The 17525-nt window shown below is 27.8% G+C and overlaps 1 protein-coding gene across 5 annotated transcripts in view; it reads left to right on the forward strand.

Moving 5' to 3' along the window:
• The window catches only part of LOC117172395 (probable phosphorylase b kinase regulatory subunit alpha), a 57408-nt gene that overhangs the window by 10354 nt on the left and 29529 nt on the right, over positions 1–17525 (forward strand). For all 5 annotated transcript variants that reach the window (XM_033360274.1, XM_033360277.1, XM_033360278.1 and 2 more), the window contains exons 3-4: positions 3220–3535; positions 8765–8978. In XM_033360274.1, the coding sequence (XP_033216165.1) occupies positions 3220–3535; positions 8765–8978 (530 nt within the window). The remainder of the gene's footprint in view (positions 1–3219; positions 3536–8764; positions 8979–17525) is intronic.

A 17525-nucleotide genomic window follows, 5' to 3' on the forward strand; every position in this document is an offset into this window, starting at 1 on the left:
CCTCTGGACACGCTGCCATTTACTTTACCTTGATACACTTGTTTCGTTAGTCGTTCATTTGGCATTCTCTCAACATGTCCGAACCATCTTAACCGATTTCTTACCCATATGTCTACTAGCGTCTCTTCTGCACCACATTCTTTTAGAATTATCTCGTTACTTACTTTGTCCATTAGAGATTTCCTGCTTATTATGCGCATGAATCTCATGTCAATTGCGTTAATTTTACTCTTATCTTTTTCTTGATAAGTCCATGTCTCGCTACCGTATAGTACAGTCGATACAAATATAGAATTATGTATTGGCATTTTAGCTTTATTTGATATATTTTTACTTCTGATAAGGGGACCTGCTCTACCAATAACCTTCTTACCTTCATTTATTCGTATATCTAATTCCTCATTATATAAGTAATAAGGATAATATATTTAAAATGAAAAAATTTTTACCTAAAATTGCTTTATTCCGTCAATAAAAGATTCTATGTTCCAAATGTTACAAAATTAAGATTCTGTTCTTTGAAAATTAATGTTCAGGTAATAATTATGGAATGTTGCAAATGAAGTTTTACGGCCACTCTGATATAATATTCTTGTCAGTAATTTAATTGCCTTGTATTTACATTTCCATTCCTTTTTTCGTAGTTGTTTCATTCCAAAGATTATACTTTCGTTAAAATTTTATTATTTGGTTTAAAATTCAATAATTTTTTTTAAAATTCGTCATCTTTGGTTAAAATTTAACTGTTTTGATAGAAAATTATATTTTTTTAAAACTTCATATATTTGGTTGAAAATTCGTCTTTGGTTAAAAAATGTATCTCTTTTAGTAAAAATTTCATCTCTTTTAATTAAAATATCAACTATTACATTTTTGGTTGAGAATTCATATTTGCATTTGAAAATTGAACTATTCGCTTGTCAGTTCAAATATTTCGTTGTAAATTTAACTGTTTGTATAAAAAATAAGTGTTTTTGTTAGAAATTTAAGTGTTTTGTTAAAAAGTCATCGGCATTGGCAAAATTTGTCTTTTAGATTGAAAATTTATCTTTTTACATTCTCATTTCTGAGAATGTAATCTAATCGTCCAAATTTTCGATCTCTGGTTTTTAACGGATCTTCACGTTTCAGCACTCGCTGAATCCGAAAATCATAAAATTTCATCGGTGTCTGTCTGTATGTCTGTATATCTGTATGTATGGTTACCTGAATTTTTTAGTCACGCTAACTTTTGAAGGATTTGTCCAATCGAGTCCGCATTTGATACACTTCTGAAGTAACCCAAAATGAAGGCTAAGTTCGTTAATCAGATATTTTGAAATTTAAAAAAATTTTGTGGAAGTTTCTTATAGATGGGTGAAAGACTTGCAAATTATCTAAATAAAATTTTTTATTTTGACGAAAATTAGAAAAGTTATATACTTTTCAAAAATTTTCAAAAAATATAAAAAATTATTTTTTTCGTAAATCCAAGAATCTCATTCAAAATTTTCACTAGATACCAAATATATTTCAAAACTTTTCTTGACGATTTTTTCGATTAGCCCAAAGTTTAAAAAATTATAGCATTTTCGAAATTTTCAAATTTTGTTTCTTAATATTATAAAAATTGTTGTCAAAGTTTCTTATAGATAGGTAAAAGACTTGCAAATTATCCAAATAAAATTTTTAATTTTGATGAAAATTATAAAAGTTATATACTTTTCAAAATTTTCAAAAAATAGTAAAATTTAATTTTTTTTTAGATACAAAAATTTTATTCAAAATTTTCACTGGATACCAAATATATTTGAAAACTATTCTAGCCGAATTTTTTGATTAGCCCAAATTTAAAAAAATTAGAGCTTGTACAACCTATTTGTTAAGCGCGAAGCGCGATTATCGCAATGAGAATGTAATCGTTAAGGCCGTAGGTACTTCTAGAACCTTCTTTAATGACAAATTAAAAAAAAAAGTTCACTTTCACTTAAGAAAAGGGAAAATGATTAAACAACCACAGCAGGGCCCTATTATTATCAGAAAAAATAAAATGCGATCATTATTTTGCAATATCAGAATAAACAGTACCAGAACAAGGTACACAAAACAAAATGGTATTAGACATTTGATATAATAGTTTTAAACATAGAATGTAGAAGATTGCGCATTGTGGTCTGTGCACAAATGTGGAGGGTAATGCGAAGACCGAGCGCGGAGCGCGAGATAAATATATTATCGAGCGCGAAGCGCGAGAATCAACAGTTGCGCGAAGCGGGCGGATTTTTTAAAGAATTTAACTGGTTTCTCAAAAATGCAATTATTTTTGGTTAAAGTAATCATTTTTTTGTTAAAAAGAGACCATTTGGTTGCAAATTCATCTTTGCAGGTTGAAAATTCATATTTTGTTGTTGAAAATTCAACTCGAATAAAATAGAAATACTTTATTAAAGGTTGAACCAAGTTAAAATTTGGTCTTTTTTAGTTAAAAATGTGTATTTTTGATAGAAAACTAATCTTCTTGGTTTGAAATTTCCTCTTGTTGGTTAAATATGAAACCATTTGTTTGAAAATAACATTTTTTTTTTCATTCATATTTTCGGTTGGAAAATTCAACTGTTTTGCAGCAAAATCGTGTTTTGGCTCGAAAGTTAAACAATTTGGGTTGACTTTTTCTTTTTTGAATTAAAAATATTTAATGATGTCAAATTTGTCTTTTTAGTTGGAAAATTTATCTCTTTGGTGGAAAATTTGACTATGTTGAAGAAAATTTATTTTTTTTTAATTTAATTTTTTATAGAAAATTTAACTTTTTTATCTTTAATTGCAAATTTATCTTTTCTTTGAAAATTCAACTGGCTTATAAAAAATTCAATTATTTCATTGGAAATACAACTGCTTTTGGTTGAAGTTTAATCTTTGTGTTTGAAAATTCAACCATTTGGTTAAAAGTTCAACTGCTTTGTTGAGAGTTGAATTATTTTGTTAAAAATTGAACTTTAAAAAAATTGATATTTCATGGTTAAACATTATAAGTTTTAAATAAAAAATTTTTAATCTGAAATTTTTAATTCCATTTCTACAAGATTTTATGTTAAAAATGTAACAATAAGATTAAAATGCTGAGATTTGAATATTAATGGTCAGCGAAATTATAGGGTTTTTTTGTAAAGAACTTTTGCTGTCGCCCAGAAAAAGACGTATTTAAGTTTGAGATTACCATGTACGTATTACCATTTACAGATTATACTATGAGCCCTGGGAATTAAGAATGTTCGAGAGTATCGAATGCGAATGGCCCCTATTCTTCTGTTATTTAATCTTAGATTACTGCTTCCAAGGAAATAAGGAATTAATCGAAGAGTACACAAACAAATTAGAGAAAATAACTATTAAAACTGATGATGGAATGAGGCTAGTTCCAGAATTGTATGCGGTTGGAGCTGACAATGTAGCAGCCGAATATGCAGATCCTGGTAGCCAAGAAAGAGAAGCCTTAGGCAGATCTCCCTTCATGTGGGGCCAATCCTTGTATATTTTAGGCAAATTGCTCCGAGAGGTAAGGAAACTCCTTAAATTGGAACTTTCAGAAAAACAGAGCTTGGGCTCACGCCACATTTAAGCTGCCGGGTCGAAGAAGGGCACATAAACTTATTTTGCCGGGAGTGGGGAGGCCCCTGAAAGTTTTCAAAAGCATTTTCGTATTTTAATTTTTAAAGAATATAACTAGATGTGAAATTTCATTGCGCATCTTTTTTCCCTCAGGCAAACAGTTGTAGCTTTTTTATTTTTCTAATTAAAGCCAAAAAACTGGCTTTTCTGGAAAAATCAATTTTAATTCGTTTTTAACTTCAACTCGTGCTCAGTCAGTCAATTTTCAGGATTTTTCAATAAAATTTTCAGAGAATGTAGTTCAAAATGTCCTTCGACGGATAGAGCAAAAGGACCTTAAAAATTTATTTAAGAAAAATTGTTGTTAATTTTTTTCTGGTGCGTGGCGCTTATCGGATTTCTCTAACTTCCAGCGTTTCGTTTATCGAGCGAATTTTGAACAACGAAAAACTTTCAGCGAGAAAGTTGTTAACAACAGTTCAAAGAAGTTTTTTGGAAAATTTTAGCTTAATCGAATTGATATTCCAGAAATTATTAACGTCTTAAGCCGATAGCAGCTAGGCGACTCGCGCGGGCTGTAGCGAGAGTCTCAGATCCGATTTATAATACAGTTCACCGGCGCCCAAAGTAAAAACTAATCAAGTAATCAAGGTAATATCAAAGGATTATGCATACATAAACAATAGCGCATACTGTAAAATAATTAAAAAATGTAATATTATGTTAAATAGAATGGTTCTATTTTTATGACAAACTGTACAAAAGTAAAACAAAACATAAACATCTAATAGTTGAGAATCGCCGGATTCTTTAATTCTGCGAATTTTTCAATGCTTCAAATTCGTAGAATTGAAAACAGTAAAATATCGACAAAGTGCACTTGTTTTTCATTCCTGTTGTAATAGAGCATTATTATTTTTTGTCTTCTGAAAGAGAAATGTCACTGGATTTTTATTTTTTTAACAAAAGTATTGTGATATGAAGTCAGAGCAAGCGAATCCTAGAGGTAGAAGAAGAAGTAGACATGAAGAACAGTGGGAGGAAAATTTGCGAAAAACTGAGAGAAACAAGGTATAAATTTTATATTCTAAACAAATTCAATAAAAAAAATATGTTATAAAAATAATAGCGATAATTTTTCCACTGCAAATATCAATTCATAAATGTGAGATATCTTACTCTGAATTTAAATCAGTAAAATTTTATTGAAAATCAGTGTCAATCAGTGAGCGAACGAGTTCTCACTATTTTATCAGCGAAATGTCCTTTATTTCTTTCAGGGTGAAGAATATATATATCTGTTTCAAATAAAATCCAGAATGCAAAAGTTTTTGAGTCTGTTAAAATCTGCTGTGAACGTCTGAAGTGTCATGAAAAAATTGGAGTCTCAGAACAGAATACATTTCATTTGAATTTTTGGCAATTAGCTGATTACGACAAGCAGAATATTTTTCTAAGTAATATAATGAAATGCGAGAATCCATCATCTGTAGATGTTAGTGCTAGAAAACAGAGGTTAATGAAGTGGAATTTTGAATTTCCCCATGAGAAAAGAATATTCCTGTTTGTCAGCAGTTTCTCTGCGAATTACTTGGCGTAGGAATTAAAAGATTAGGGGTTTTACAAGGGAAAATTTTCAATACAAAAAATGTATGCAATGCTAGAGCTAAGCACACTAATCGTAATGTAAAATTGAATGCCAATGTGAAAGACCTAATCAAAATTCACTGTTATAGCTTGAGACATCGCGAATCTCACTATAAAAGAGAAGGAACTGCTTTAAAATACTTTGAAAATCCGGAATTTAAGTACTTTATATAACCTATTTCTTGACTACTATCAGAGCGTCACACAAGAGGAAGACATTCCTTTAAGCGAATCTTGCTACGCTAAATATTTTAACCATAACTTGCCTTTTTCGTTTAAGCTTACCCGAACCGATGTATGTAATGTGTGCTAAGATAGTGAACGAAAAAATGTCGAATCTCCGAATATTATTGAGCACAAAAAAAAGTGAAAGATTATTTGAGGTTTAAAAAAGAACTTTTATCAGAAAAAAACGTTCTATGTTGCGAGTTCGATTACGCGCAAAATTTACCATTACCAAAGATTTCCGTCAATGATCAGTTTTATAAAAGATTATTATGCCTTTTTCTTTTTAATGTCCATGTACACAATACAGATAAAAGTTACATGTTTCCATACCTCGAAGGGCTTGCAAAGAAGGGTGCGAACACGGTTTTTAGCTTTCCATATCATACAGTAAAAGAAGAATTTAATTCAGAACATCACTCCGAAATAATTGTTTTCTCGGATGCTGCCTCTGGACAAAACCGTAATTATACCATCTTTACATTTTTAATTCTATTATCAATGGAACTAAATGTTGAAATTTTACACGTATTTCCTGTCCGTGGCCATTCATATTGTATATGCGATGGCAATTTTGGAATGTACGCTCAGAAGAAGAAAAAAATGGAGAGAATTGAAACGTTCGATGATTATTATAATCTAATTCTTAGTGCTCGTAATCCTCATTTCACTATAATTAAATCTGCAACAGAAGTTTTACAAGATTTTGATACATTATTGAGAGATAACTTGCAAAAACCCAAAGGAATGAAAATTAGTGAATCAAATGTCATTCAGTATCATCCAAGCGGAAAAGTCCACGTTTTTCAAAATTATAATAAAGAAAATACTTCTGCTTATGATGTAAATTTAGCTATTGAATTTGCAACTCTTCCTAAGTCACCTCCACCTCGAGTAGGTATCAGCATAGCTAAAATAAAAGACGTTAAAAGTTTAATGATTTGTCTTACAGAAAAAGGACGCGTGTTCTTGGACAATCTCATTCTTTAATTGAAACTAAACCTTGTGACAGTAAGGCTCTAAATATGACTTCCGACGATGATAGCTGTTCTGAATAAAAAATAATTACTTTGTTTTTTCCATAAACGGAATGTATATATCAAAGCGAACAAGGATCTCATTAGTAATCATAAGTTCAGAAAGCATAATATTCACATTAAAGACGTTAATATAGTTTAAAATTATTATTAAATAAAAAATGTAAAGAGCCGACGAACTAAAATAAATTTTTTCCCAACTTCAAATTCTGCGAATTTTCAGAGATTATATGATTTGATTAGATTTGTCTCAAAAAGAGAACCATGCTATTGTACATAATATTAAATTAATAAATTATTTCACATCATGCACTATTATTTATTTATGCACAATACATTGATACGACCTGATTACTTGATTAGTTTTTACTTTTGACGCCGGTGAATTGCATTATGAATCGGATGTGAGACTCTCGCTACAGCACGCGCGCGAGTCGCCTAGCCGCTATCGACTTAAGACGTTAAGAATTTCTGGAATATCAATTCGATTGGGCTAAAATTTTCCAGAAATCTTCTTTGTACTGTTGTTAACAACTTTCTCGCTGAAAATTTTTCATTGCTCAAAATTCGCTCGATAAACGAAACGCTGGAAGTTAGAGAAGTCTGATAAGCGCCACGCATCAGAAATAAATTAACAACAATTTTTTTTAAATGAATTTTAAAATTCATTTTGCTCTATCAGTCCATGGACATTTCGAATTACATTACCTGATAGTTTTATTGAAAAATCTTAAAAACTGACTGACTGAGGACAAGTTGAAGTAAAAAACGAATTAAAATTGATTTTTCCAGAAAAGCCAGTTTTTTGGCCTTAATTGGAAAAATAAAAAAGCTACAACTTTTTTCCTAAAGGAAAAAAGATGCGAAATGAATTCTACATCTAGGTATAGTCTTTAAAAATTAAAATTCGGAAATGTTTTTGAAAACTTCCAGGGGCCTTTCCACTCCAGGCGAAATAAGTTTCTATTATTGGTTTACAATTGATCGTTTTATTTTAAGAATTAAAGTATCTTATTAGAAATTCATTTATTTTTATGAAAATTAATTTTTTTTGTAGATAATTCATCTTTTTGCTTGAAAATTTAGCAGTTTGTTTGCAATTTTTTTCTTTCTTGACTGCAACATCTTTCTTAGTTAAAAATTTTGAAAAACTCGTCTTTTTGGTTCAAAATTTATCTTTCTTGAAAATTCATCTTCTTCTTTGAAAATTCAAGTATTTCAGTTAAATATTCATAATTTCAGTTGAAAATTAATCTTTTTGGTCGAAAATAAAGCTACTTAGTTAAAGGTTAAACTCTTTTATTGAATATTCATATTTGTGGTTTAGAATATACCTGTACCAGTTGAAGATTCATCACATATGTTACAAATTCATCACTATTTGAAAATGTAAATATTTGTGTGATAATTATTTTTTTCAACTGAAAATGTAACTATTTAAATGGGATATTTCAGAATTTAGGTTAAAAATTAATCTCTTTGATCGAACATTACATTTTTTAAGAAAAATTGAACTGTTCAATTTTTGGTTTGAATGTTTTTTAAATTAAAATTCATTCTTTTGGTCAAAATTAATCTTTTTGATTAAAAATTCATCTTTTTGTTTAATATGTAACTGTTTCAGATAAAGATTAATAATTTTAATTGAAAATGTATGACATTGAAAATGGTTGAAAATAAAATTTAACTTCCATTTTTTGTTGAAAATTGATCTTTTTGGTTGAAAATTCAACTATTTGGTTAAGATTTGAAATATGTACACATTTTTCTTTTTCAAATATAAATTCGAAAAAAAAAAGGTTTTCACAGTATACTGGTATTATTAGTGATTTTAGAGCATATACTTTCAGATGAAAAAATAAAAATAAAATAGTGGATGACCCTATTTCTTTACAGTACTGTTGTGTTCAATTGTTGTATCCCTTATAATTAAAAAAATAAATAGATGGCTTTAACAGTTATTAATTTTACTTATGCAAATATAGTTTATACATTTTCAGTGCGTATAGTGTTTGATTTAATTTAATTTTTTAAAGAAAAAATGGACTTCTTTCATTGAAACTTTTACTCTTTATGGCCGCGGGAAGGCATTTTTCGAAATTTCATGCTACTTACGTCATTTATGCGGTTTTTAAAAATTATTCTAGTGGATCTGAAGCTTGTTTGATGTTTAGTATAAGTGAGTCCGAGCGCGGAAAACGTCTACCAGAGTATTACCACGGTTTTTTTTTCAGTACATTATGCTTTATGAATTATCATCTTTTCAGGGTTTTTTAGCAGTTGGTGAATTAGATCCTCTCAATCGAAGACTCTGCAGCGAGAAGAAACCCGATGTTGTGGTCCAGGTTGTAATTCTTGCAGAAGATGCGGAAATTAGAGATAAAATTGCTCAGCACGATATTCATGTTCAAACAATCGCTGAAGTTGCTCCTACCGAAGTTCAACCAGCAAAAGTTCTCAGCCATCTCTATACATATCTAGGTTTGATTTTTAAATACTTTTTTCAGAAACATTCAGAATAGGGCAATCTTTTTTTATGTCAAAGATATTGCATAGGATTTTTGGTAGCACAAGAAAACGTGCGCGAGACTTCTTTTGGCAGGAAATTTTGTAATTAAAATATATAGAGTGCCGAGGACAATATTTTTGAAAGTTGACAAAAATTGATCGATAACTTCAGAATGAATATATTATAGAATTTTTTGTGCAATATATAGAAAATCAAAACCGTTGCATTTTTTATATCAAATATATATATATATATATATATATATATTTGCCGTAAAAAATAGGAACATAAGCTATTATTGTTCAAATATTATAAATAATCTCATAAATATAATAATTTTTTTATTGAGAATGGCAATTTCAGACAAAAAACAGATGGAAAATATTAACATGTGTAACCTAACGTTGTTAACAATTTCTAAATATTTTTTTAAATCTAATTTGTTATTATTAAAAATGCTAATAAATATGATTGTTTAAATATTGTAAATTTATATTTAAATATAATTATTTGTCACTAACCATTTCAATTTTAACGAAAAACACTAACATAACATGCAATCTATCGGTATTGTAAATCTTTTTTTAAACTTGCGGTTTTTGGTTTAAAATCACAAATTTTTGAAGAAAAATGTTAACATATCTAACCTAAAGATGTTGAAAAATTGTTAATATTTGTCTAAATTTAGTTTTTTATTATTAAAAATACTAATAAATATTATTGTTCAAGTATTCTTTTGAATATAATGATTTCTTTATTAACAATAGGATTTATATACGAAAAAACACTAGCATAACAAAAAATTGTTGAGGATTGTAAATTATCAAAAAATGATTAAACCTCTTTTAAATGTAGTGATTTTTGAATAAAAGTTTTAATTTTTGAACAAAAAACACTGAAGCAATCCAAAATTATTCAAAGTTGTATATTTTATAAAAAATTATTTATTTGAATCTAATGATAAAGTTCGTCAGCCAGCTATTTTGGATAAAAGTTGAAAAATTTCAAGCATTTAAAAAATATTTGAGAACACTTTTTTGAACATTTAAACATTTTATGTACGGCTATTCGTTGTACTCGGGAACTTAAACTCAGAAAATTAACAGAGTTATAGCATTCTTAAAATTAAAAAAAAACGATAATGAACATTTTAAGCCAAACAATACACGACATGAAAAAAATCAAGATAACAAAAACGTTTCTTTCTGAAAGCCCTAAACGATTGTAATTACAACTTTTTGACTTTTCGTGAAAAATTAAGAATTCAAATTTTGATCTTCAAAAAAATAATGAAAAATCAGAAATTCCATTTGGTCGTTAAACTAGGCAAGATACGAAAAAAATGAATTCTCGAAAATCATGCACCAATAAAGATGTGTAAAATTGTTGTGGATCACTTATTTATAGAACACGTATTTTTTGTTTTATTCATAAGAAAACAACATTAAAATTGAGACAAGAAATGAAATTTTTGTCGAACGAAACAAGATACTGATAAAAATAAATAGACAAAAGTCATTCATTCGAAAAACAGCTACAAATTTGTTCTCAATTATATTTTGTTGAAATGCGTAGTTTTGGTTTTAATCATAAAAAAATGTAATTAAAATTTTAGACAAACGACACAAGTTGTGAAAACAATAATTAATAGACAAACGTTGCTTAACCAAAAAGAGCTAAAAATTTGTAAGTAGTCATTTTTAATAGGACGCCTAGTTTTTGTTTAATAAAAAAAAAACAAGAGCATTAAAAGTAAAAACATTAAATTTGTTCAAAAACTACACAATGTACGAAAAAAATTAGTAGACAAACGTTGATGAGCCAAAAAGGATTGAAAATTTTTTAATAATATTTTTTAGATATGTCTAGTAGATTTTCTTTTTTTAGTAAAAAAATGATTCAAAAAATTTAAATTATTGGGAAAAAACAACCCAGGAGACGAAACAAAAAATGAGAATACAATATATTTGACATAAAATTGTTGAATATAATGTAGAGGAGTTTACATTTTGGACAGAATCGAGTGCAAAGCACGAGGCGCGTCATGGGAATGTGTTCTTTAAAGCCGAAGGAGTTTTAACAAAAGAGAATTCACATTCTTAAACTTATTTGAATGTTCTGAAAAATTGTAATCTTGCTCAATTGAAATATTTTGTTTTGAAAGCTTCTACATTTTTCTTCGAAGTTTTAGGAAACCACTTGAAATGAATTAAAATATTTTCTTTAAATATATTTTTTTTTACTTTCAAAATTTAATTTAAAAAAATTATATTTTGCTTCAAGTTTTGCGGGTAATTCTTTTGTCTATACATTTCGTAAATTGAGATATATTTGAAGTTTTTGTCCATAATTTCATTTTTCTCATCTGTTTGAATGTGTGAAAAAGTTCACAAATATTATAATCTAGTAGTAAAATGTTGAGAACAGAATTATTTCCTAATATCAAAAAACCATGACAATTAATATTATTAATATAATTATTTATTATTAAAAAATCATTCACAATTTAAATTATCTCCTTTAAAAATAAATTTTCGGAATGAAAATTCGTAATTCAGAAATTTCGAGTTATAAAATTCATAAGCACTGTCACTAGAGGCGCTGTGAGCGAGCTTCAAACCTGCAGTTAGATAATTCTCGGTAACAAAGATTTGGAGAAGGTAACGGAGAACGTTACCGTATGTTACCGAGAATGCGAGAATTTATCGAGAATTTTCATTTTTTAATATAATTTTTTTGTTTTTAAGCTAAATAACGTTTATACTCAATACACTTAAACCTATGTAGCAATAAACATTAGGAATTAAAATTATTTTTTAGTTTTATATACAATATACTTCATATTTTCCAGAATAGAATTTTATTGATCGATTACATAAATTCTTTCAAACATGATTAAATTTTAGTTTCGAACAAATTTTAAGTGAAATACAGTGGGTATTAAAAAACATTGTTGTAATTTATAACAATTCGTTGTTGCTCAGTCATTATCTTACTCAGTCTGATCAATATTCTTAAATAATATTATTTTTGACCTGTTGCTTCAAAAAAATGAAAAAAAAAACTTTAAAAACCTTTCCACATCATCGCATGAAACGTAATCAAATTATGAGTCTAATAAATCTAAATTGCCGGCAAAATGTCAACTTGATAAAAAATACTGCAAAAAAACTTCAAATTTCGATGTTTTCTAAAAATTGGAAAAACTGAAAATATTTAAATTTCAAAAATATAGATTGTTATTACTAACATTTAGTAAAATAAAGTAAACAATCATTTTGAAAACTGTAATTATATACACCTGTTTAAAATTTTGCTACTTTGTTGTGTCAAGTCTGACCTTAGGCCAAAATCTAGGAAAAAAATTCTAAAAATATTTTTTTATCATTTTGACAAGTACTATGGAAAATTCCTTTTAAATTAAGTCCAGATTCTTCAAAAGTTAAAATTATTTTCCGAGTTATTACAATTTTTTATATTTATATTTTGTATACTACTCAATGCTAAAAACTGTTAATATAATTAGAAAAGCATTCCCTAAGTTACTAAAAATCATCACAGGTTGCATTCAAAACCATTTGAGCTCAAAACTTTACATTTATTTCGGTGAAAAAACTTAAATTCTCGAAAAAAATTGCTTAAGAACTTACAAAGTATCTTATATTTCTCATGGGGTTTGTTTTGTGATGTAAAACTAATAATAGGTGGCAGCAACGAACCAAGTACTAGACCCTCTGTCGATGAGAAACGGAATTCAATATGGCGCTTGAAATGCGGTTACTTATAAGAGGGTGCACAGTCTTCTCCTTTTTTCTTGAAAACCATAGACCGAAGTGAAAATGCTAAATCGTTTGAGTTGATGGGGGAAAAAATTGGTGGGTTGGCATTCGACAAAAATGAAAAAATTTTAATCAGTAAAATTTAACGATTTCAAATTAAAAATATTTCCTTTTTGATAAAAAATTATGACGAATTTATTATATTTACATATTTTAGATTTTGCTGGCAACCAATAATAAAATAGTGCGAAATTTAAAAATAAATTTTTTGCTCAATAACAATTTTTTTTTTGAAAATGTGCGAAAACATGTTTTTTTATAGTCATATGCGCACATTTAAAAAAAAAGTTGAATATGTCGAACCTGAAATTTGTTCTGCTCAAACCAAAGAAACATTTTATCAGTTTCCTTTTTCGGAAAAAAATGTTGTCGTGATTTAGGATTTTTGTTCCTGCGATTTTGAATTTTGATAAGCACCACGAAAAAGAATCTATAAAAAAACATGTTTCTGTACAATTTCAAAAAATTCTAAATAAGGCAGATATTTTTTTGGAATTGAACAAATTTCAATTATAAATTTAAATTCTTTACTTGTTTTGAATATCGATCTACAAATTGTGTTTCTTTGCCTCCAACGATTCGATTAATTTGAGCATTTTTACTTCGCTCTACTGAACATATCAAAATTGTGTAATTAACTAATTTTATGTTTTCTCGGACTCTTTTGTTTCACTGTAATTGGATCTCCAGCGCCACAATTATATCAATCAAAGAAAAATTTCTCTAATGGAAGAAATAATTGAAAAATCAGTGAAAATTATTTAAAAATACAATATTTCTAATAAAAAGACTGTTTAATCTTTTCGACATGTAAAAATAAATGTTTAATCTGTCCCCCTTTTCGTGGGAAACTTACCCTATTTCCCCTTTTTTTGAGCTCCTTTTGCGCTATGATCCCTGTTATACTTAAATATGTAAGGGTAAATAAACGTTCAACGTATGTTTAGTGCTTATATACGAAAGTAAATTATACTTTAATCAGAAATTATTCATACAATGGGATACATGTTGAACTATGGTAAACCTAACCTCACTTAGAAAGAGACAGACAGAAAGGGATTTATGAACCTTTTTGCAAATTTTATATGATAAAAAACTGTGAAAAATGAGAATTTATACTTATTCAAAACAAGTCTTTTATTAAAATTCCTATCACATTGACAGAGGGTCTATTACTTGGTTCGGTGCTGCCACCTACGATTAGTTTTGCATCATGAACCCAATTCAAAACAAGTGACGAAGAAATGTGGCTCCCAGAGGTATAAAAATGATGAACTATTTTGAATTAAAGTGCACCAAATTCATAAATCTGGGCGGTTGCCCTCAAAAGGACAACCTAGTCGAAATCTGTTTTATGGTTCGTAATCTAAGAATAAGTTTTCAAAACTCAGAGAATACATTCATCCAGTCAGTTCTGAAGGATGTAGAACAATTTCGTTTCTCGTTATAAGGCGTCATGACCGCCGTTTCGTCTCTTTTGCGTTTTTTATTCACGTAATCTGGCCGTATCGTTTGAAAATTGTTTTTTTGGTCGTTGTCTTGTACAACATTCGCGACGGTCTTCTGTTCGTTGTGGTTATCATTTTTGTCTTTCCAGCTATTCCAATCACTTTCTACACACTCCGGTATATTTTCGAATTTCTTTGATCGGTACATTTTTATGTCAGTTCATCTCAAGTCAAATAAATGAAATTTGGATTTAGCAGAGAATAATTTCACTCACAGAATCTAACCATTAAATATACACTTGAATTCACAGAGAGTTAAAACAGCACTTCTTTTACGTAGCCCAAACTTAACCGGAAACTAAAATGCTGCTCTTTAAAAGAACGCATATGCTCAGAAAGCATCTGCGCATGTAGTAGTGGGGAGCGAATCAACGTAAAGGAAAGCGGAAGTGGCCACTCAGGTGGTCCAAAAAAAACTTTTTGTAATAGGGCAAGCCCCCCCCCCCCCCCCTATTTTGTGAGCCTCTCATAAAAAAAGGATTTTTTTCAGATTCGTCAAATATTCAAGGACTTGTGACCACCCCATAAAGTTTTGATTTGAACCCACAATTACTTAGTATTGTGTACGGAAAATGCAAAATAGCAGTTTATTAAAACTTCATGCATGAGACGAGCCTTTCAAAGATTTTCAGCACGAATCTGTTGTATTCGATGAGTGATGAGTTTGCAAATATTTTTAAAGAATTTTTCAACTTATTTAGACAATTGTTATTTGTTTAAAAGTTTTTAATTTTCCTGTAAATCGTGTTTTTTATAATTTACAACAAAGGCAGGGCATTTTAAGAATAATATTTTAGTGAAGTTATTTTCCAAATGCGTAAGCAATTGATATTTTTTCAATTTTTGTTTTCCTACCAATTCATGAAAAGTTCGTATTTTATGGTATTAATGACACACTTAATGAATCTTAGAAGGCATTTTGTTTTGTTTTTGAAGACATTTTGTAATTTAAAGACTTCATTTGCTTACATTTTTTTAAACAATTATTAATCATTTACGTCTAACTTTTTATGAAAATGTGAAGAAAATTTCATTTTTTTAATTCTCTTATTAGGTATTTTCACTTCAATCATCAGCTAACTTCACTTCGTTGATTGCTGAGGTGAAAAAAATGGATCAAATGCATGGGATTCGGTCCATTTTTCCCCAATTTTGTTAATATCTTTTTAAAAACTAATTTTGTACGTATAAGTGTATTTGAAAAATAGTCGTTATTTGTTAAGAGATATTTAATGGCATAATAAAATGATAGTAATTATTATTCATTACAAAGATAACACAAAAATAAAGCTTTGTTCCATGCATTTGGTACTGTTTGGTACATTGTTTTCCCCTCAGCATTCAACGAAGTGATGTAAGCTGACGATGAAGTGAAAATGCCTAATTATATATATTTACCTGAACAAAATCTGCGGAAATATCAGAACATTTTTGTTAAAATCAGCGAATTTTTTGGAGAGCTTGTTTAATTAAAAAAATTCAATTAAAAATTAAATAACAAAAAGATTCTTCATTTGCAAAAGTAGCTTAATATTGCTGTCTTTAACTAATTTGTGAACAAAAAAATGATAGTTTTTAGTTGCAGATTTGTTCCTTTTTCTTGGTTGAAAATTAATCTTTTTCCTTTAAAATTCAACAATTTTGTTTGTAACTTTTTCTCCCTTTCGGCCTAAAAATATTTTTTATTTTAAAATTCAACTCAAGTTAAAAAGTCGTCTTTTATGATTGAATTCAACTGTTTTTAATCCAAAAAATTTTTACTTTGGAATATCAAGTAATAAATTCTTCGTTTAGAATTCATCTTTTTTGGAATGAAAACTTAATTCCTTGTTTGAAATTGAACTCTTTTGTTAAAAAGTAATTTTTTGTTTGTTGAATATTCATCATTTCTATTGAAAATTAATTTATTCATTTTTCGGTATGAAGATGATATTTTTGAATTGAAAATTCCTCTTCATTGGCGGAGATTAATTTTTTGGTTGAAAATTCATCTGTTTGGTTGAAAATTTAATTATTCCAAATAAAGATTAATTTTAATAGGAAATTAATTTTTCTGGTTAAAATTTAACTATTCCAGTTCAAGATTTGTCATTTTAGTTGGATATTCATCACTATTTTGAAAATGTAAATATTTTTTTTAAAATGATTTTCTTTTTGGTTGAAAATTATTATTTTTTAACTGAAAATGTAATTATTCAATTTTTTAAAATTGAAAATTCATGTAATTTGTCGAAAATTGGCCTTTTTTATATAAAAATTATGTTTTTGAATTAAAAATTCATCTTTTTTGGCCGATATTAATTTTTTGGTTGAAAATTTAATTAATTTGTTTACCAAAAATATAACCAATTTACTTTTTATGAACATTTTTTCGTTAAAAATTCATGTATTTTGTTCAAGAATCGTATTTTTGGTAGAAAATTAATCTTCTTGTATGCAAATTTATCTTTATGGTTTAAAATTTATATATTCCATTTAGAGATTCATCATTTTATTAGAAATTTCATCACTTTGCTTAAGAATTTGTTTTGTTTTTATGAAAAATTCATTTTTTAACTGAAAATTTAACTAATCCATGTTTGTTAAAAACTGATCTTTTTTACTTCAAGATTGAACTATTTGTTTGAAAATTGATCTTTTTTAGTTGAAAATTTAACTGTTTGATTGAAAATTCATATATCTTGTTCAAAAATTTTCTTTACTGACAAAAAATTTATATATTTGAATTATTATTCAAATCATTGCTCTCTGTTACAATTCATAGACTTTAGAGAAAACTTCAAGAAATAATTAATGATGTTTTTAGTATGAGTTAATAATTAAATTAACCGATGGTGCTAATATGTTTTAGAATATCTTGTAATATAATTTGTCAGAGCTTTCTAAATTAAACCTTGTGTTAAAATACTTTGTATTTTAGAAGTTATACTTCAATCGTTCCAACAATTATTATAATCATTATATTATGAAAAGTTCCTTTTTTCTTTTGAAATTAACGTCGCAGTTAATTTGTATATTCATAATATATGTAATGAAAAAATTTTTTAACGAAACAATATTATTTTTGAACTATTGAGGTATAACTTTTTTATAACAAGCGACATGGTGAGAAGAGAATTTAAAACACTAGCATTTTATTTGACTTTTATTTAATAATATTTTATTAAAAAAT

This window comes from Belonocnema kinseyi, chromosome 5, assembly GCF_010883055.1.
Source record: "Belonocnema kinseyi isolate 2016_QV_RU_SX_M_011 chromosome 5, B_treatae_v1, whole genome shotgun sequence".
NCBI lineage: Eukaryota > Metazoa > Arthropoda > Insecta > Hymenoptera > Cynipidae > Belonocnema > Belonocnema kinseyi.